The sequence below is a fragment of the Denticeps clupeoides genome, chromosome 20 (genome assembly GCF_900700375.1).
Source record: "Denticeps clupeoides chromosome 20, fDenClu1.1, whole genome shotgun sequence".
NCBI classification, from domain to species: domain Eukaryota; kingdom Metazoa; phylum Chordata; class Actinopteri; order Clupeiformes; family Denticipitidae; genus Denticeps; species Denticeps clupeoides.
Window position 1 is genome coordinate 6699434 of NC_041726.1, and position 22214 is coordinate 6721647.

The 22214-nt window shown below is 47.6% G+C and overlaps 2 protein-coding genes across 5 annotated transcripts; one reads left to right on the forward strand and one right to left on the reverse strand.

Moving 5' to 3' along the window:
• Positions 1-703: 703 nt before the first annotated feature.
• On the reverse strand, positions 704-10865 carry nfyc (nuclear transcription factor Y, gamma). 4 transcript variants are annotated; one of them, XM_028964667.1, is made up of 11 exons: positions 10731-10865; positions 4890-4996; positions 4715-4786; positions 4471-4584; positions 4254-4349; positions 3238-3408; positions 2477-2530; positions 2113-2265; positions 1895-2002; positions 1728-1784; positions 704-1507 (listed from the first exon to the last, which is right to left on the reverse strand). In XM_028964667.1, the coding sequence occupies exons 2-11, from the start codon at positions 4986-4988 to the stop codon at positions 1385-1387; spliced, it is 1047 nt and encodes a 348-aa protein (XP_028820500.1). In that variant the 5' UTR covers positions 4989-4996; positions 10731-10865; the 3' UTR covers positions 704-1384. The 4 variants fall into 4 exon arrangements, with proteins under 4 accessions (XP_028820500.1, XP_028820497.1, XP_028820498.1 ...); XM_028964664.1 differs by having other exon boundaries at positions 2441-2530; XM_028964665.1 differs by lacking the exon at positions 10731-10865 and adding an exon at positions 8215-8856 and having other exon boundaries at positions 2441-2530.
• Positions 10866-14222: 3357 nt separating this feature from the next.
• Positions 14223-22037, forward strand: krit1 (KRIT1 ankyrin repeat containing). Its single transcript, XM_028963817.1, has 17 exons — positions 14223-14474; positions 15269-15427; positions 15519-15675; positions 15996-16088; positions 16196-16325; positions 16623-16866; positions 17680-17795; positions 18500-18643; positions 18799-18955; positions 19031-19138; positions 19471-19627; positions 19815-19966; positions 20378-20544; positions 21031-21118; positions 21213-21419; positions 21504-21620; positions 21705-22037. Exons 2-17 carry the CDS (start codon positions 15329-15331, stop codon positions 21792-21794), a joined length of 2226 nt encoding a protein of 741 aa, XP_028819650.1. The 5' UTR covers positions 14223-14474; positions 15269-15328; the 3' UTR covers positions 21795-22037.
• Positions 22038-22214: the final 177 nt, after the last annotated feature.

Here is a 22214-nt window from a genome sequence, read left to right on the forward strand (position 1 = left end):
ATGCACACCTGATATAGGGTGTTGATGTCATTAGACCACACCCCTTCTCATTACAGAGATGCACATCACCTAATATGCTTAATTGGTAGTAGGCTTTCGAGCCTATACAGCTTGGAGTAAGACAACATGCACGAAGAGGATGATGTGGACAAAACACTCATTTGCCTAATAATTCTGCACTCCCTGTAGTTTTAGAGAGGTAGCCATTAAAGTCACAACTATGTTCAAGTCAGTCAAATCCTTAACCTGGCCCGTTTGTCACTGTTTACAACACACATCAAGGACAAAAGCGTTCACTTGCTCCCTAATAGATCCCACTGTAACCAGATATCGAATTTTAATCACCGGTCACAATGTTGCGGCTGATCTGTGTCGTGCCAGTCGGTCGTTCTGTTGGGTAGACTGGGAGGCAGGAACCGCCACAGTTGTATAATTGCGTTTCCCATTCAAGACCCAGGGTGGATAAAGAACGTGGCCTGATCTAAAATCTGAACCATTCCCTATTGGAGTCGAACCCGTGACTCCTGTCCCACGGCCACTTTGCCCCCTAATCCGATTTCGACACTTGCTTCAATAAATCAGCCATCAAATCCAGTTCAAACATTTAGTCAAACGCCTCCTTGTGGCAGTCCCACGATTTACAATAACAACAATAATAATTCAAGACAACAAATCGTTTGGTTTTCCATTTTATTTGCTGTTTTTTTTTCCCCACAAAGTTTGTTTACAAAAAGGACACAAAAATAAAAATTGTACCTAATGTATTGCATATCATGCTGGCAATTGTAACTACATGCAAAACAACAGTAAGACCAACATTCAATGTAATAATTACAACAATAATAACAATAAACCAAAAAAAAAAAAAAAAAAAAGGGAAGGGGGGGCTGGCTTAAAAAAATCTATCTGACAAATTCTGTCCGGTATTAAAAAGGAGTGGTGGTTCACTATAAAACGAGAGGAGGACCAGGCAGGAGGAGAGGGGGGCGAGGGGAAGGGGGGGACCCTGGTGGCGTTGGGCTTGGTGGAAACAGTCCCACCACACACCACACACCCAGTCATACGTACCCCCCCTCCCCCCAAAAAATTAAGCTCCTTCTGACCTGCACCAGCTCCGTGTGCGGCGTAGTACATATGAACATATCGTACACCAGTATGGCTTCATTTGGCTACACATATGAACTGTCTGCAATTTACATATTTTCCCCCCCACAACTGGACACGCGGACCGGAGAGGAGAATTATGGGATATGGGAAGAGGGCAGTGTGGGAGAACGTTTGGGGTGTAGGAGCGGAGGTGTGCTGCCCCTCGGCGTCTGCGGCACTGTGGGTGTTGCTCGGCCGCGGCCCGTCTCGGCACCGGGTGGGACGCAGTGGGCGGGGCTCAATCAGCGCTGACCTGCGTGGTCACCTGCCCGTCTGCTGTCTGATTGGTGGACTGGATGAACATTGGCTGGGTCAGATCCTGTCCTGCAGGCATCGTGACCTGCTGAATCTGATAAAGTTGCTGTTGGGGGGGGTTGTGGGCAAACAGACAGGAACAAGGAGATGGGAATTAATTAAATGACTTGACAAACACTGTCACACTGTGACCATTCTTGATTAAGCTGGAATCAGGCATATGAATCATGGCTCATATCAATTTAGCAAATTTGTTTGGGTGGAAGAATCCAATATTTAATCTTTAATTTAATTTCATACTTAATCTGTATATTGCTGATGATTACCTGTCCATCAGTGAACTGGTTAAACTGCTGACCCTGCTGAACGTCGGCCTGTGTAATCTGTGGAGCAGGACAGTAGAGTTTCGTATAAAAAAAATAAACAAAAAAAAATTAAATTCACACAACAATACAGCATTTAACACAACGTCTAGGGGGTGTGAGAGCTCCACCTGCTGGGCGTTGGCGGCGAGTGTCTGTATTTGGCCCTGCACCACCTGAGTCCCGGACACAGGCTGAGCCAGGCGGATGTACTGGAGCTGCCCCGTGTTCAGCTGCACCTGCGCGGCGCCACCGCCAGGGGGAAACAAAGTCAGCAACAACACCCAACGCAGCAATACAGACTCTGAACAGAAAAAAATGAATTTTAATTCAGGCCTCGCCCACTCACCGGAATCTGCTGGATCTCGCCGGTGTTGGTGATGATCTGCTGCATGACCTGCATCGTCTGGCCGGCCGACTGTGTGGCCGTCTGACCCTGAGGGGCTGCTTGCACGATCTGCACCTGCTGGCCCTCGCCCACCTGCATGGTCACTGGAGCGCTCTGACGGACACACACATACCCACACTCCATTTAGTGCACTATGCAACACATTCACACACACACACCCCTGATATACTTTAGTTTGTATATCCGCTGTTTTTCTGAGGGTCATGAGATCTCTGGGGGTCTAAATAAAGGGTGCAGAAGCTCTGAGGGCAGGGCGCTGGGCATTTACCGTGATGGGCGTGGCCTGTGGCTGGGCTACCTGTACCTGCTGTACTTGCTGCACCTGCTGCAGCTGCTGCACAGCGGTTCCCTGCAACACCTGAGACAGTGAACAAATGGGGAGGAGGGAGGGAGAGATAGAGAGAGAGAGAGAAAGAGAAGCTTAACATGGCGAGCACATGCAGAGCAAACACAAAACAGAAAGCAAAACTGCAAATGAAGAGCAGACGATGCAGGATTCGTGACAGGCTTGAGAAGGGCTCGTTTAGGCATAAAATAAATCAAATAAATAGCACATGGACTCAGTGATGAAGCAGCGTCTGAAGCTAAATGAGCTCAGAATTTAAATGAGGTGCGTGGACAACCAATCATAATAAATGCTGCCTATTACAGCCATTATTGTAAATAAATGCTGAATACTTCAGCGAAAATCACTCTAAAAAGTTACAACAAATGCTGTAACATTCCAGAATTACAATAAACACTGTAGCCTGAGGCATGTGTGAGTAACGCTCCTCGTTCTAGCGATTAAGATGATAAACACCTTTTCACTACACTCCCTCCTTTTACACTCCGCTGGTGATGCGATGAGGAGTGGTAAGAATGTGCAATGAAAAGCGGCGTGTTGGAAAAAGCGAAACACTAAGCGAAGCATTGAATGGGGGGCGGGGGGCGGGATCTGTTTAGGCCGGAGCCCTGAGCCCTGTACATCAACCGGGGCTGATCCAGGACTGTGGCAGAACTCTGCATTGTTTTGAGTGTGGTTATATTGTAGCTCTAATGTGTGTGTGTGTGTGTGTGTGTTACCTGGCCCTGTTGTGGTTGTGTGATAATGATCTGTCCAGGCTGTAGCGTGGTTGTGGGGGTTCCCTGTTGGCCCTGCTGCTGGTTCTGGACCTGCACGGCGCCGGGCTGCTGGGCCAGAGTGAAGTAGTACTGAACCTGTTCTGTAGGGGCCACTGACTGCCGCACCTCCTCCTACACACAGAGAAAATGTCCGTTAATAACTGTACCAAATACCCATAGATCTTTCATTTATTAAGAATAAAAAAACATTATTAAATGATATAGAAAAATGTATATAATGACTTGGAAAGGATCTGTAAAGAGGAGTGGGACAAACCCACCCTGAGATATGTGCAAACCGTCTGGCCAACTACAAGATTTTGCCACACGTTTTGCAAAAGGGATCAAATTAGACCTATATTGAAAAGCATTTTTTGGTTATTGTTCTGAAATTATAGACAACAAAAACTGCAGGGGTTCCATTAATCTGTATATTAAATGTGTATATTTATTGCAAATGTGGATTGTGCATTGCTTCTTCAGCATGTTTGACAGAACCTCTCTCACTTGGAAGGGGCTATCAGTACTCATCCCTCCTTACAAGACACACACACACACACACAAACACACACACTGATAAATGCCGTACAATATATTCAGACACACACAGATGTGATTTTCCTGTGGCAAGAAGCGTAAACAGGCCTCTCCCAGCTTAGTGATGTCACAGCTGAGAGTGTAGGATGTTTACACCCCTGGTCACAGTCGCCACGGAAACGCAGACGTACAGAGGTGATGTAATTTTTCCAATGGCCAGGCAACGACAGCCACACACACACACGAACACACACACACACACACACACACCTGAGCATGCGCTGACGTATCGGCGAAGCTGGACGCTGCAAACATCCGACTGAAAGCTTCTCAGCCGAACCCTCAGCTTCCAGTCAAGGATGTTTACAGCGCCACCAGGCTGCCTGATCCAGTCCTGTACACTGCTGGCCCCGCCCTGCGCCCACCCCCACCTGACATACCTGCCGCTTGGGCGGCTTCAGATCGTCTCTGGGCACGATGTCGATGAGGAAGTCAAATTGGTCAAACTTTGTGATCGCCATGGCGATGTCGTTCCTCTGTAGAGTAAGAGGAACAGGACCACGTGAGCGGTGTGGCCTCAAAAACTCCCACAATGCACCACGGTCATGTGACGAAAACCAGCGCTGGGCAGGTCAGAGGTCAGATCAAGGTCAATACCTGTAGTGTGCGTCTCTTGTTGTCCTCTGTGTGTATCCACGCCCTCAGCGTCAGCTCTGTGATGAAGATCTGAGCAGCTTTGGCAAAGAGTACCGGAGCCTCTGCACTGATCATCTGTGAGAGACACACACACACACATACACACAAGCAAACACATGAATCCTCATCACTGGTAGCATGTGTCTACACTACTCCCCTGTCCAGGGAACATCTGACCTCACTGCTGGTCAGCAGCATCTCTTACCTTCACGTCCTCGTCCAGTTTCATGATCTTCTTAATGCGGGCGAGAGGAAGCTCCTGCACACGAAAATCCTTCTAAAAACAGAAGAACACCACTCGCTCAGGTTTTTTTTTTTTTTATGTGTGTGTGATTTGTATGCAGTGAGTGAGCGATGACGACAATGGAAATGAGACCGACCACAGTGAGACTCCTGATGTCCTCCATCACTCGTGGCCAGAAGGACTGGAGACTCTGCTGAGCATCACTGCCACCGGCACTGAACGAGTCCCCAGACATGGCCAACCCTGAGGGAACGAGATCCGGATGAGGATTGTTATTTAATGCGCTCCACCTCGTCATCTAACTGCTGCTCTGCCGGGGTGGGTATACGAAATGAAAATCATTCTGCATTTCTGTGCACTCTGTGACATTGAAAAGTCGAAAAAATACTGCCTACACGACTGTGGCACGTCAAGCCACAATTCTCATCCATTATACTGAGCAGTAAAATTTAAAAAGAAATGAATTACATGCACAAGATACATATGTGTTTTGTGTGGGAGTTTTACTGACATTTCTTGCATGGAAACCCTACTCTTTCACCCCGCAGATGAGGAAAAGTCATGCAGCATTTGCACCAAGCAAATGGGATTAACCACTCGGGACGGCAGCAGAAGAGTCGACTGACTCCTGCGCTTTACGGACGTTTGCGGACTTGACTCGCGCCGAAACGTGCGAGCGTAACAGCACAACAGCTGGAGCGTTGGCACGTTACTATGGTATGGGAGGAATGCATCCACCAGTCGGAACACAGTGGCGCTTCTCCAACATCGGAGCGTCGTCGCCGAAAAAAAAAGTACCTCCGTGAATCCGAGGCTGTGAGTTTGGATCCCAGCTCGGACACTGTGTGGGCGGAGTTTGCGGGCTCTCTTGGGGTTTCTCCGGTTTCCTCCCACCGCTCAAAGACTGGGGAAACCATTAGGACGTTAAGGATAGCTCTCCATCGGCCCGTCACTAGCTGCATTTCTTCGACGTGTTTGATCAACTTATCGACAGAACATCCAGAAGTAGCGGGCCGGCTGAATTTAACACATTCAGTTGTTTTTCTTTCGATTGTGCACAACTAATCACGGGTAATAATGTAGACAATTTAATCACTCCAACCGTGCCTTGATATTGTTGCATAAGAGTCTAATCAGCCCGTTCAAATTAGGAGAGACTGAGCAGGATGGCGCCCCCAGGCGGCCAGAGCTTATGCACACTGCAGCATCCCTTGGGTCGAGTGAGATAATTAGATTCACATAAGAGCATTAAAAGAAAAATGATAATACCAATTACCACGGTAACAAGCCAAGTAATGTCAAGCCCCCGAGAAACAAGGAGGCCGTTAGAGGGACCAACCAAACAAAAAGAAATAAAGGAGCATTAACCATCTGCTCAGCTCACGTGGGGGAGAAGATGATGACAGCGGTGCAACCGCCAATGCAATCGCGATCTTCAAAAATCAGCAGGTCGTTCTGAGCGGCCTACGGTTCTCTTTCTGGAAGATCCACCATTGAAGACCTGTAGGTGGCCGATAAGAATCATGCAGCATCCCCCCAAGTGTCCAAATTTGGGGTCATGAAATCTCTCTCTAAACTTGAAAGATATTTGAATGACAGCTGATTTAAATCGTTATCTGGACCAACATCGATATTGTTATAGTGATGACATCTTTATTATTTTTCATATTGCCCCACAACTGATGACATTCAGGCTGGTGAGAGAAAGGACTTTCGTGAAATCAGGCATGACAGCTTCCCCGAAATATCAAATTCTAAAAAAAAAAAAAAGGACATTGACCTGCATCTAATCCATAAAACTCTCTGTGTGTATTATAATATATATATATATGTGTGTGTGTGTGTCCCCACAGTTGGTACATTTCTCTCACTAACGCTCTTTTACAGGAAGGCTGACAAGGGCAGAAATGGTAGAGGGACGACACCTATTCTGAAATCTGAGATGAGAGGAGAAAACAGACACACCCAAAAAGAAAAAGAGAAAAAGAAATGGTTGGGCCTGAGCTGCAAGACGAAGTTTGACCACTGCCGAAAATCATGACACAGCATGGCCTAAATTGCGCCGGAGCAAACGAGAGAAACCGAACGAGAGAGGACCGAACTTAAGGTGTGCGGCACGTGCCCAGTAGTGTTGGCCCGGCACACACCTTTTCATTGGCTGCCTGGGGGGGCACGTCCAGCCAATCACATAGTGCTAACTGCTAACCCCAGAACCCTGTAGTGCGACCCGGTCATCTTGTGACCACAGGTCCGAGTTTCCAGACTGCCTGGTCAATCATCTACAGACACCAAAACAACACAAAAAAACCCCCCAAAAAAAACACATGCTAACAGACTAGCGGGCGCACCGCGAAACTCAACACCCTGCGTCAGTGCGACTGGAAGCTCGGCCCCGCGGGGACTCGCCGCTCAAGGTCACAAGGAACAAGAGCGAGAACCACGGGAGGAGGAGGACGGTGAAGACGGTGAGCGATGGCCGACTACCCAGCCACCCCCACCCCCCAGGGTACATCATGTTCCTCTGACCTTCACTGTGCGCTACTGCTAACAAGCTAACAGTGCTAATGCAGTGGGGTCAACTCTCTATCATCCTGCTGACAGAGGTCAAAGAGAGGTCACGCACTCCCGCCCATGCCCAGTAACCTAAGTGTGCGAGTGAAATATCTGGGCAAGTGTGTGTGTGTGTGTGTGTGGTTTTCATTGATGTTCCCAGGCTGTACACACTGAGGCGCGGCTATTTTTATCTTCGGCAACCAGCGTGACGCTGCTGCTGTCCGATGGAAACTTTCAATCAGAGTACATGCATACACACACACACACACACACACACACACACCACACACCATGTCTACGAATATAATCACACACATGCAGAGACACACCTATCTACAAATCCAGTACAGAGCAAGCACACACTCTAATACACACACGCCAACGGGTACAGTAAAGACGGGAACAGCCCTCCTCCAATACAGTCTAAACACTAACTAACTAGTTACAGCACTAGAACACATCTGCTCCAGATCCACATGCAAACACAGCACAGAGTATACACACACAGCGATGCATGCTGGGACAGTAGTGACCTTGCCACCATCGGCCTCTGCTACACAACCACACAAACGTAAACAAACACTTACACTTTCACTCACTCACTCACACACACACACACACACACACAGCAGCAAGACGACTTGCAGGACAGTCGGCCCAGACTCTACTCAGGTAGAGTTTCAGCAGCGCACACACACACACACACACACACACACACACACACACAGAGTACTGCCTTTTCACACAGCGTCAGCAACTCAGCAAGGACACTGATGACACCAGCACCCCCCCGCTTCACAAAGAAGCGCACTCAGATTACGGCAAACAACCAAAGGACACAAGGACGAGAGCGAAGGAAAAGTGCTAAGGTGTGTGTGTGTGTGTGTGTGTGCGCGCATCACACTTACCGTGTGTTCTTCATGCTGCGCTGTGACCCTGTCCCAACAGGACCTTCAGAAATATTAAAAAAAAAAAAAAAAAAGCGCCGCCATAGTTCTCAGGGAAGGAGAGAATTTGCACCTCACCCCTCCCCCACCTGCCAAACACACAGCATCTCCTGTTTCCCCACTTCCCCCACTCTCTCTGTGTGTGTGTGTGTGTGTGTGTTTCGCCTGACCCCGCTGTCCTACAACAGGCCGGCATCGCTACGGCAACTCCAGACTTAATCCTACCTCCTTTCCCTCCTTTAACAGTACAGTAATCGGTCTACCCCGCTACACCACGCTCCCGGCTCCGTCCCCCGACCCTCCTCCACGGCTCCTCCAATCACAGCACAGAACCCTGCCCGACGGCTGGCCGGGCGGCCTGCCCGTCAGCAGAGGCCCCGCCCCTCCTGCCCCGCCGTCCGCCAACTTCCTGCTGTAAGTTACCTTGAGCTGCAGGATAGGGGTCAGACGGAGAGGAGGCGCGGGGGAGCGAGGGGGAGGCCGACGGGAGGCGCAGCCGGGCCGGGAGAGGGGGCGAGCCGCTCGGCTCCGCCATCGCCGCGGTCCCGGCTGTCACTTCTCTCTGCACGCCCCGCGCCCTGCTTATTTACAATGTCAAACCGAGCGTCTGCCTGGGGCCCGCCCCCTCCGGCAGCTGAGTGGCCGGGGCCGCGGCGATGTAGGGCCACTCCGGCTCGTCCGATTGGCCGAGGGGACGCAGCACGTTGCAGCCGCATGATTTAAAGTGGAAAGTCACCGTACATTAACGGAGGTAGAACCAAAATAACACACAAAAAGCATCCAGCATTAAAACCGTGTGTTGTATGCACACAACAAGCTGGGCGAAAGGGCCGTGTGTGTGTGTGTGTGTGTGCGTGTGCGCAGGTACATGTTGCAGTAACAGCCACCAAGGTGAAAGGGAACAGAGGGACAGGACGCCGGCGAGGTCAGCGGAGCCGTGTTTGGGGCGTAAACGGCCCTTTGCGTGGCAGGTGACGAATGTATGCGCGTTTTTTTTAATTTTTTTTTATATAGACACCGATAAGAGGGTAAAAATAGCCGGTGACATGATAAAGTCCCCGAGAGGAACAGCATGCAGGGTGCTGCAGCGGCGGTGGCCGTGGCGGGATGTCACCGGGTTCATCGCCCCCCCCGCCAACACACAGAGCGCAGCGTAAATGTTACTTTGACCCCGGGGGCGGGGTACATTAAAGAGGGGGTTAATAAATGGCAGCTGAAAATCCAACGCCACCTCCTCTCGCTGCACGCAGGAGCAGGCGACAAAACACGCAACCTGATACAGAGGGTCACCACATAATAACTCCAGACACAGCCCCGCGCCCTAATATTTACTGATGGAACCCTAATGTACCTTGGTGATGGACGTAACGGATAAACAAAAATAAAATAGTGCAGAGGACGATAATACAACCGAGAAATAGAGTACATTTTCACATATAAACAGTGCACAACACTTAAGTCAACTCACCTTGACTTAAAAGCACTACACACATTTATAAAAAAAATATATAGTAATACGATTGTTAAATATAGTGTAAAATAAGTTCAATTGTATGTTCCAAATGCGTTATAAAATAATTCCAGTGGAAAAGTCCAAAAGAAAAATGCATTAATACTGTAGGAGTATTTTATTATTAAAATATGTTTCCAATGAGTCTCGTCTCCTTTTGCACAGTTCACTGAATTCTCAATGATAAATAAAAATAAATGTCGCCCGTTGCTAATAAAGCAACGCACACGAATAATTCGTGAAGTAAGCGTTTTATAACGGTATATATAAGTATATTTGAGAGGACAAGGAAATAATGGCGAGTCTGAAATGCAGAATTATCGGAGAGCCCAGAGAGCCGCTCTCCGCGGATCAGCCAGGAGGCTTCCGAGACTAAAGACCCGCGTAAACCTCGAGAAGGCGAGGCGACCGGCGGCTGCGAAGCCCGCTAACACCGGCACCTCGGCAGGAAAAGGCCGGCATGCGCCGGCCGAATCGGCGGAAAGCCGCCCGGCAGGCCGCGCCGGCGGCAGCCCGCACTGAAACAACAGCCTGGAGTGTAATCGCACCCAAGTGTCCTTAAAACATTTCTAAAGCTGTGGAAAGCAACCCTAACCAATAAAGACTAAGTTCGGATCTGTCCTTCAGACCAATCAAACCTCGGACTAGATTCCACCAATCAAGGTTTCTAAGAGTTCGTATGGTTGCGAAACTGGCGCCATTCGGGCTCTACGAACTGATCGGTGGTGACGTTGAATAAAGCCGCGCACACGAGCCAACATGGCGGATGCAGCAGCGCAGTTTCTTGACCGCCTCTGCTCCTTACCACCGGCCACCAATAAGCGCCTCAGAGAGCGGGGAGGGAAATGGCGCCCTGTTCATCCTCCAAAACAATCGTCTATTGGACAAACGGGTCCCAGCTAGGATACTCGCGGCGAACAAGCTCACCTCGCGTTGACATTTATAGACAAATATCGTGAATACTTACGGGTCTGTTACGCGTTCGCGGCGAAGTCCGTTTCAGTGTAATATTTAATTTATTTAGCCAACAACGGATAACAAGATGGCCGACGCCTTCCCCCGAAAGCGGAACAGCGGACGTGACGTTTCGCTCAGAGGGGTTCTGGACTTTGAAGTAGGTGGCGCTGGATCTGAGTAATTTAGGGCTGTAATACCCTCAAAGATTAAGGGCAAACTATTCTCTCATAGTATTGGTTACGTAACGGTATTAGAGGAGTTAAAAGCAAAATACACAAAAAAATGACCTTATACGCATATAAACGTCCATCGGAATTTTAGCGAAGCTTACATAAAATGGACACAAAATAATTGTTTTTGGTTGTTTCTCCATCCAGAAACACACCCTAATAAATGTTTCTTTGACATGGCATTGGCAAACAAATGGCATTTTATGGTATTTAATGTGTGATACACTTTAAGAGTTAGCACAAAGCATACATTATAAAAGAAAACAGATGTTTGGAAAAGACACCCAATGAATAATATTTCCATCTAAAATCTTATGACACACATATGGACCCAATTGAATGTTTAACAAGAGTCACCTTGGTTGGGTTGAAGGACAGTGCTACCAAAGTTGGGGGCAGTGGTGGCGGCCCTGTAGCGGCCCTGTAATCAGAAGGTTGGCAGTTCAAATCTGCCAAGGTGCCACTGAGCACACTGCTCCCCACACACTACTCCCTGGGCACGTGTCATGGCTGCCTACTGCTCACTCAGGGTAATGGGTTAAATGCAGAAGACAAACTTCACTGTGTGCTGATGTGGCCGGGATGTTATGTAAGATAATTGTATGTATGTTTTGAACTCCAACAAAACCTATTTTAGTTGTAAGCTACGGGGTTCATGTGTTTTTTTCTGTGTATTTGTGGGTGGGAACAAAAATTTTGGTTCCACATTGTTTGTGTGGTCAGGGTTATATTAATGGCGCACTCTAAAGCTCACGTTCACGTGCAGTTACCTCAGTGTGCTGCGGGAGCAGAGAGGGGATGAGAGGAGGGTCGCAAGGCGCGTGAACGTTAGCCACTGACTGTACCCTGCTGTGTTCCCACAGAAATAAAATCTCTCTTTTGACACCAACTGATGTGCATGGGTGATTGGATGCTGGTGTGCATCCGTTACACTGACAATTACTTCACTTTCACAAAGTCAACACATTTGAGAATTAGCTTAAAATTTTTATAAAAATGGTTGCAGCTGATATTTGTGCATTAGAAATTAAATGCGTACATTATCTAGCTTCTTTATTATAATATTGTAAAAACACTCTTCTGATGTTACCTGGACATAGAGGCATGGCATCAAGGAAGTTACAAGAATGAACAATTTCTAATTTATTAACATGGGTAGGTTACTATTGCAGTTAAATGTGAATACTGTATGTATTGTTACAGTACCAATTTTACAGAAAACCCCAAAATAAGAAAAAGGGATGGAGGAAGAGACAGAAACTCCGGAACCAGGCTTCAGAGAGGCAGCCAGGGGAGAGAGAAAGGCCCAGAAGCTGGTGAAGAACCCCCGAGGGAGGAGGAAATAAAGTGAGCGAAGCCCACAAGAGAAACTCTTTTATACCCTGCAGTTGCCACAGACCAATCAGACTGTCCTTTGAGGTTTCTGCCTTGTCCAAGGAGTGGTCCTTCACCACCAACAAGACTTTCCCATCATGGCACCTTTTGGCACCCTGGTGACACCTCTTACTTGCTTGGGGGAGGCCGCAGTGTCTTCATTAAAGATAAAGCACAACATGCAGTGGATCTGGAATTTCCCATATGAAATTTTATTTACCCAGCATAGAATAGTGTGTGAATATTTATTTAACTTGTAGCTGAGTTTTTGTAGACTAGATTAGATTAGATACAACTTTGGCAGAGGAGTTCAGCAAGGAGACAGTGGCAAATTTGAGAAGCTATTTTTATTGTCTTGGTGTGTTGGTTGGACGAATAAATTGCTAGAGAAGCGTTTTTTTAAAAAACATAGCATAATTTTATGTTCAAAATCGAACCTGCACATAGTTATTTTTTCATCTGAAATAAACTAAACTCATACTACATGCAGATCAATGCAAATACAAAGGCCAGTAGTGTTATCTGAAAGTCTTCATGATAAGACCTATACTACACAGGAAAAGAACACTCTGGAAGCATCATGCACACACACACACACACACACACACACATTAAAATGTATGGTTACACAGATAAAATGTATTTTTAAGGAACATCTTAATTGTTTTTTTTTTGTGTCTGGTCTACATCAGCCACAATGACAAGTGATTCAAATGTGCGTTCATGTTAACAATTGAACCTTTCTTCTACAATGACCACACTGAACAGGAATGTCTCGTGATGATGAATTATGATTATAATAATAATAATTTATAATTAGTTCAATATGCACCAGAAAGTGGTGGCTTTCTGGAAGGGACCATTAGGATGTCTCCTCCAGGAACCATCTGAAGCTAGATAAAGAACTTCAGGAGGTTACATTTGTGAAGATCAGAAGGCTGAAAGTATGTCACATGAATCCCCAGTGGTGTTTTGTATTTTTTTTTTTAACGGTCACTTGTTTTAACACCCACCCCCCTGAATAATCAAATCTTCACTGTGCTGTGTTCCTTTTTTTAATGATCAAGCCTTTGTTTTGGTGGCCTGGTGGGGTTGAGGAAGCGGTCCCGTAATCAGAAGTTTGCCGGTTCGAATCCAGATCCGCCAAGGTGCCACCGAGCAAAGCACCGTCCCCACACACTTCTCCCCAGGCGCCTGTCATGGCTGCCCACTGCTCACCAAGGGTGATGGGATAAATGCAGAGGACACATTTCACTGTGTTACCGTGTGCTGTGCTGCTGTGTTTCACAAATCACTTTCACTTTGCCTGGAACGTCGAATCCGCACACTTCTAGCCAACTTTACCCAAATAATCGTCGGCCATCTTCGCGGCTTTTGCATCGCCGTCACCAAATCTGCACAACGACATTTGTTACAGGAACTCCGGTTTTGTTAAGACGGCCGCGCCATCTCTCAGAACAACTAGTTCTGCGAGTTCGACAGACATTCATACAAACTTCGCTGGATTTTGCCCTTTGCCCATCAAACAACCCAGAACGTCGTGCGAACTTTACACAAACGCGCTGCTGCGGCCGATAATTTGTGAAAATGCGAACTAGAACACCGGCGCCCTTCAAAATAAAACACCGAGCCAAAGCCAAACCCTATTGACTACGACGCGAACGTGCTTAATGTACGTGGATTTAAACACGCCGTTTAAAACCACGCTGGGATGCACTCTATCGGTGTGTATTTAATCGTCCGTTGTCTTGACATTCGGGACTTTTATTTTAAATCGTCGCGTACCGTCAAAAGCGCAGCGGCCGCCTTAGATCGGCTGCAATATTTCCCCCTTTCACGATTTATCGTCTGCTGCAACCGAATCTCCAGTTCACGGACACACGCGGCGTTGAAAACGTGTAGATTTCTCGTTTTTTTTTTTTTATTTAACGAGAAGGAGAAAAACCAGACAAAGTTCTATCGATTTGCCGAACTCGCCGCCAACTTTTCCGTGACCCGGAAGCGGATCCGAATAAGAAACACTCCCGGCGGCGGCTGCAAGCGAGGACAACAATGGAGAAGCCGTGAACCGCACGAACGCAAAGTTCGCGTCTGTCTGCTCGGGGGGTGGGGGAAAGCCGAGCGATGGGAGGTTAAAAAATACGTTCCAGGTGAGCAGCGGCGGCACGTCCACGCGTGGTTATAAGCGGCGATACGCGCCGATGGAACGTCTCCTGCCGAACCCCAACGCCCCGACGAGCGGGGAGACCGCGTTCCATCACCCGCACGACGGCCCGAGTGCTGTGGCCGTTTCCGGGGTGCTCTGCGTGTTAAGCACTCGTCGGGAGGGTGGTAGTAGCCTAGTGGGTAACACACTCGCCTATGAACCAGAAGACCCGGGTTCGAATCCCACTTACTACCATTGTGTCCCTGAGCAAGACACTTAACCCTAAGTTGCTCCAGGGAGACTGTCCCTGTAATACTGATTGTAAGTCGCTCTGGAAAAGGGCGTCTGATAAATGCTGTAAATGTAAATGTCGTTGTTAATAAACCCATCGATGTTTCGCGGTGTCTGACGTGAGACTGTTCGGCAAAACGTTGTCACTATAACTTTCCAGCCCACCAGACTGTCCCAGGGTCGGTTTCTTTAAATAATTCATTTCATAGAAATATTATGTCACATCGATTAATTGATTATTATATGCTCCGCCCCTTTCAAACTATGTTGCAGTTGCTAAAATGTAGCAGCAGTGGAATGCTGTCAAAGTCCAGACAAATAGATTTCCGGCCTACGACAAACATGGAAGGTTTTATGAAAATGAGACACACCATGGAGTGGCGTGGTCTGGGCCGTGAACAGGGCCTCATGAAACATGCATGATGGCTAGAAGGGGGCCGATTTCCCCATGGATGCTGTCTGACGTGGTCCGTGTGATCCGCGATGTCTTTTTCGTTGTCCTCGTAGGCATGCGTCCGCCTGCAGACCTGCCCCCAGCAGCAGCAGTAGAAGAACAGCGGCCACGCGATGGGAAATCAGGAACTGGAGGACGTGTTTGTTGCGGTCATTCGTCCAAAGAACACTGTGAGCCTGAGCGCTAAAGAGTACCGGCCTAAAGCATACGAGGTACGGCGCCGTTGTCGCTTGTAAAATAGCTTTCCGTTCTCGCTCTGGTCCATGGAGGAGTGATGATGTTTCTTTTGTCGTTGCTGGGTAGATACTGTTGATTGAAGTTCCACTGGAAGGGAAGGAGAAGAAGAGGAAGAAGGTTTTGCTGCGAACCAAAGTACAAGTGGACGGAGACACAACCAGGTCGATCCTGGATTATGTCGATGAAACAACGAAACCGATCTCGAACAATCAGGGCTTCACGGGTATGTGGGATGGTACCACAGTCATGCCCGGGGTTCCTACGGTCATGAAACACCTGGAAAAGTCCAAAAGGTTTTGGAATAAGAAAACAAACATATACAGTTCTGGAAAAACCCGCGGAATCCGATTGACACGTGAATGTATAATGAAGTACGCCGCCCGAGAAACTCTTTTCTACGTTTACTTCTACAACGTTTAAAACTTCAGAGAACGTATGGTCACGGAAATTTGAGAACACTGCATGCTTATTTATTCCTGAGAAGCTTTAGATTGACCTTCCATGGTGATGGCGTCACGTGTTGTCCTGTGCTCCCTGTTCCAGGAAAGCGTGTGGTGCACATGAAGAAATTCGCTCTAGATGGGGACAGTGAAGGAAAGCAGGCTTCTCTCTTTATTGTGCCAATCAATGTGAAAGGTGAGAATAAAACCCTGACGTGACCCATTCTGAAAAGAAAGATAGGCCGAAGCGGACCTGATTCCAAGACCCGTGATGCCGATGTTAAGTCTCGGGTCTGTTTGCAGAAGACAACAAGTCCACCTACCACGCCGGCAGCCCAAACTTCTATTGCCTGCAGGACATCATGCGCGTTTGCAGCGAGACCAGCGTCCACTTCTCCTCCATCACCTCCAAGATGCTGCTCGCCCTGGACAAGTACGGCTTCCTCTCTCTCACTAAGATGCTGGTCCTGACGCGACATTTTTGGAAAAGCTGGCAGCACCCTGATCCGTGCCCCACCTCTTTACATTTACATTTACGGCATTTATCAGACGCCCTTATCCAGAGCGACTTACAATCAGTATTTACAGGGACAGTCCCCCCCTGGAGCAACTTAGGGTTAAGTGTCTGGCTCAGGGACACAATGGTAGTAAGTGGGGTTTGAACCTGAGTCTTCTGGTTCATAGGCGAGTGTGTTACCCACTAGGCTACTACCATGCTCTTCTCCTCCAGGTGGATGGCAGAGCAGCACACGGTGCCGCACGCCATCGCCGCCTTATTCCGGCCCGCGCCGCTCGACCGCGTGAAGACTAACGTCAGCAACCCAGCCTACTCCACCGACGGCCCGGTGGGCGACGGCTCTGTGCACGTGGGCTACACTGCGCTGGAGATCAAGAGCAAGCTGATGTCCCTGGAGAAGGCCGACATGTGCATCCTGAACCCGCTGTATGGATCTGACCTGCAGTATACCAACAGGGTGGGTTTTACAGTAACATGGATCTTTTAATATTAACGCATCAAAACATCATTACATTTACATTTACAGCATTTACCAGACGCCCTTATCCAGAGCGACTTACAATCAGTAGTTACAGGGACAGTCCCCCCCTGGAGCAACTTAGGGTTAAGTGTCTTGCTCAGGGACACAATGGTAGTAAGTGGGATTTGAATCTGTGACTCTGTAGTCTTCTGGTTCATAGGCAAGTGTGTTACCCACTAGGCTACTACCATCCCGTCCCGTTCATTAAATGCACATTATTGATGTTTGTTTCTATATCAACAAAACCAACACAATGATTTCATTTTTTTTCTATGTAAATTTAGATGAATATGTGGTCATAAATAAATCTTTATTGCTATTACATACATTAAAGACAGAAATATGTATGCTAGATGAATAAAATACAGACAACACACTTCCCCTTGATTGTATCAGTCACCACAAATGCAGACTCAATTATCCTTGACCTCTTCAGACACAACAAATTCTTCCATCTTTTTTGGTCTGGGTACAACCAAATAAAAAACCAAAAGAAAACCATAGCCCGCAGATCCTCCCAAATGTTTATTTTTCATTTTTATTATACTCCCAGACTCATACTTACTTCAAATAGCTGGGATATTTTTTGTTAAGTCTATTCAAATTTTGTTCACATTTGACCTTTGTGTTGTAGTAATTTAAAATTTGCATTCAGTGTTTTATTTATCGACAAATACAGTCTGCTTTTTTTGTTAATGAGTTCTAATAAATGTTTGTTCTGTTTCTTGGTCTGACGAACGGATGCTGCAGGTGGATAAAGTCATTATTAATCCCTACTTCGGCCTGGGTGCTCCAGATTACTCCAAAATCCAGATTCCAAAGAGGGAGAAGTGGAAACACAGCATGAGCAGCGTCACTGAGGACAAGTGAGATGCTCCTGATCCACCCAGTTCATCTGTCCGTGGTCGTGTTTCCGTTAACCCCTCGATTGGGAACACACAGCATACCTGTATGCACTTGCATCATTTACAGGTCACATTACTTCCTAAAATACTTGTCCAGACAGATGAGGAATAACTATGTTGCTTAACAAAACAGAATAGGGGGTGCTAGTAGCCTAGTGGGTAACACACTCGCCTATGAACCAGAAGTCCCAGGATCAAATCCCACTTACTACCATCGTGCCCTGAGTGTCTCCAGGGGGGGACTGTCCCTGTCACTACTTATTGTAAGTCACTTTGGATAAATGCCGTTAAATGTAAATAGAAACACAGTTGCGTTTTGCCGTTATGTGTTGGTGCATGTGTACTCTTCAAGTGCCTGGTCACTGTGAGTGTTAATCTGCGTTGGCTTGCACACGACTGTGTTATGTGAATAAATTTTACATATATATATTAAAAATAAGTAATAAAACAAACTGAACAATTAAGATATAAATATAAAAGCAGTAAGTCGTCATTTAAATGTCCAGGTTGCGAATTAATTCCCTGTTCCAAGTCAGTTAAATATACATCAGATATTCTTTAACGTGACTTTTTTTGAAAAGTGCCATGAAGAGGAGATTTCTTTTCTGAGTGTGGAATACCTTGCATGTGTGTGCTTGAACCGCCACTGTACGTGTTCCATGTAGAGAAAGGCAGTGGGTGGATGACTTCCCGCTCCACCGCAGCGCTTGTGAGGGCGACACAGAGCTGCTGACCAAGCTGCTGGACCTTGGAAACTCTGTCAAACAGCTGGACAGCGACCACTGGGCCCCCATCCATTATGCCTGCTGGTGTGTTCCAGGCGCACACACACACACACACACACACACACACACACACACACACACACACACACACACACACACACACTTGTGATCATTTAACAGGCGTGTGTGCTTCGTAAGGACTGTCGATGTGTAACTATCGCATTTATGTTGCGGTGCAGGTACGGGAAGGTGGAGGCCACGCGTCTGCTGCTGGAAAAGGGCAACTGTAACCCCAATCTGCTTAACGGTCAGCTCAGCTCGCCGCTGCACTTTGCCGCCAGCGGTGGCCACGCCCAGATCGTCCAGCTGCTGCTGCAGCACCCAGAAATCGACCGGGTGAGGGTGGGGTTGACTGCTCCGTGACTTGTTACGTTACTGCAGCGCACTAACGTTGTGCTCTCGGGCCCCCAGCACATCGAGGACCAGCAGAAACGGTCCCCCCTGCAACTGTGTGAGGAGAACAAGCAGAACGAGTGGGAGGAGGCAATCAAGGCCCTCCAGGCGGCCAGCAACAAGCCGGTCAGTTGCCAAAATCTACACTGCAGCGCAGCATGTGGTGGTGCAACATAATGTTTCCCCTGCATTTAACCATCACCCTTAGTGAGCAGTAAGCGGCCTTGAAAGGCTCCTGTGGAGCAGAGTGTGGAGACTGTACCTTGATCAAGGGGACCTCAGTGGCACCTTGGCAGTTCGGGATTTGAACCCGCAACCTTTCGGCTACGAGTCCGCTTTCCTTTACTGTTAGGCCACCACTGGCAACACAGAACTAGTTGATTTAAATAAAGCTGAGGTATTGCTCTTTTGTTCTGGCCTGAGCTGTGACAAATTGTGTCCCCCACTTGCTGTCGCAGTACGAGAAGGTGCGGATATACCGTATGGACGGCTCCTACCGCTCTGTGGAGCTGAAACATGGTAACAACACGACCGTGCAGCAGATCATGGAGGGCATGCGTCTGTCGCAGGAGACACAGCAGTACTTCACCATTTGGATCTGTTCAGAGAACCTCAGTAAGAGAACCCCAAAATATGATATTATGATATGTTGAACATGACAACTGTGATAGTTGCTTTGATACAATCGTGATTTCATTTTTGTGCAACAAAATGTCGCGAATGTCTCAGGTTGTTGCTTAATTAAATTACATCTCGGTACAGAGATTTTTCGTCTGTTGTGATTGGCTGCTGTCGTCTGCAGGCCTGCAGCTGAAGCCCTATCACAAGCCACTGCAGCACCTGCGCATCTGGAGCGAGATTGTGAGCGAGCTCACCAACCTCGACCCGCAGCGCGAGAACCCGCAGCTCTTCCTCCGGAGGGACGTGCGGCTGCCCCTCGACGTGGAGAAGAAGGTGGGCGGAGCCTGTGGGGCAGTCACATGTGACCCTGCCAGTGGGACACAGACCATAAAAGGGACGGTTTAAATTGAAGTCTGAAGGGAATTCCTGAGGTCAGCTGTAGCAACGAACCTTTCCCAACGACCCAATGTGTTGTGGTCCTGTCATCAGATGAAATTTTGTTTAAGAGAATATATATGTGAGGCAGATAAGAAGTATGGAGGCAAATATTATGGACCATTGCTTTTAAAAAGTTGAATACATGAGCCTTTGCTGTGATTGAAGCATTTCACACACTTGGCTTCTTTCCACCACCTTAAGATGGTTTCCAACACTTCTGAAGGTTTATGAGGATGACAATTTAATTTGATGATGACAATAGTGAACAAAGCAACCATGAAGGTAAAAAGAAGCGTTTTTTGGCAGGTGGAGGACCCCCTGTCCATCCTGATTCTCTTTGATGAGGCGCGGCACTGCCTGCTCAAGGGGTTCTACCCCTCCCCTGACAGCAAGCTCATCACGCTGGCCAGTCTGCTGCTGCAGATCATCTACGGCAGCTACGAGAGCAAGAAGCACAAGCAGGGCTTTCTCAAGTGGGTTTCACCACACATGCAGACTACACGTCTTATATGCATATAGCCATGTGCCCACACCTGGCCAACCTGGCCACAACTCTTACCCTCAGCAGATCAGGGCCAGTGGTGGCCTAGTGCACATGAGTCAAACGGTCCACAGGCCACGTACTGCGAGATCATTTTATATAGATCTATTATTAGCACTGATTAAACAAAAACTACAGATCCCATAATGTAGTGCGCACTTTGCTGACAACCCGAAACCCACAACGCTTTGGTGACTTTGAAGCATGACATTTTTTTAAAAAGTACCGTCCCCACATGTTGCCCACTGCTCACTAAGGGTGATGGGTTAAATGCAGAGGACACACAGCAAGAACAGCACAACAAAATGTATCACAATGACAATTATAATCACTTTCATTATAAACACACTGACCACATGGCTATGGTGTAATCGCAGCCAAAAGATCTTTCCACCGTGATTTTTCTGTCTCTGTGCAGTGAGGAAAATCTGAAGTCCATTGTTCCCATGTCCAAAGTCAAAAGCAAAGCTCACCATTGGACCAACAGGATTCTTCATGAATACAAGGTCAGGCGGAGTATATTCCTTTCTAATTGAATTTGGCGGAACGTACAGACAGATGCGTGTTTGTGTGTATATTTGTGGTATAACGTCTTTGTAGACCCTGAGTATGAGCGAGGGCGTCAGTAAGGAAATGCACCACCTGCAGAGGCTCTTCCTGCAGAACTGCTGGGACATCCCCACCTACGGCGCCGCCTTCTTCTCCGGCCAGGTGTACACCAGAGCCTCGTCCAGCAACCACAAGGTCATCCACGTCTTTGTGGCCGTCAACACCAAAGGCCTGCACCTCATGAACATGGAGACCAAGGTGCGGACCCTCAGGCCTGAATTCTGCCCTGGAATCACCCCGCCGTTTTTTTGACTTGGGGTGTGTGTGTTCTTGTGTGTCCAGTTACTGCTCATCAGCTTGCAGTTCGGCTCGTTCATGTGGCAGCTGGGCCAGGCAGACCAGCACTTCCAAATCCACAGTCTGGAGAACAAGATGACCTTCGTGGTGCACACCAAGCAGGTGCCTGCCCCCCCCACCCCCGTTTCTGTTTTTAACCGTAGCGCTACAGCATAACAAACGACCAACCTCATTTCCTGTTTCCAGGCTGGCCTGATCATAAAGCTCCTCTTGAAGCTGAGCGGACAGATCGCCCCGAGCGACCGAGGCTCCGCCGACAAACACGCCTATGGATAACAACAGATTTGCACGGGTTGTGTTCCAGATGGTTCTTTGTTTTGCCGTTGTATTGAGATTTTCTTTAGCAAGTTGCCCCACCAAATATGACATTGATATTCATATTTTGTACATTTTACACAGGGTTATGAAGTTTTTTCTAAATGATGTGCATTTATAGGTTTGCATTGTATTTTTCTGAAGGACTGTAAATATGTGTATCGAATGGTTCCATTGTAATAAAAAGGAATATTGCTATCATGATTTTTCTTTTGTACCTGCATTGCATTGTTTGAATTGAACATTTATTGACAAAACAAGCGCTTGTCAATGTTAGGAATGCAATGTTAGGAATGAGGGGAAAAGTACAAAACCCTCCCTGGAAGAAAACAGATAAATTGGATAATCTGTCACATCACATGATCGCATATTCCCCCGTAA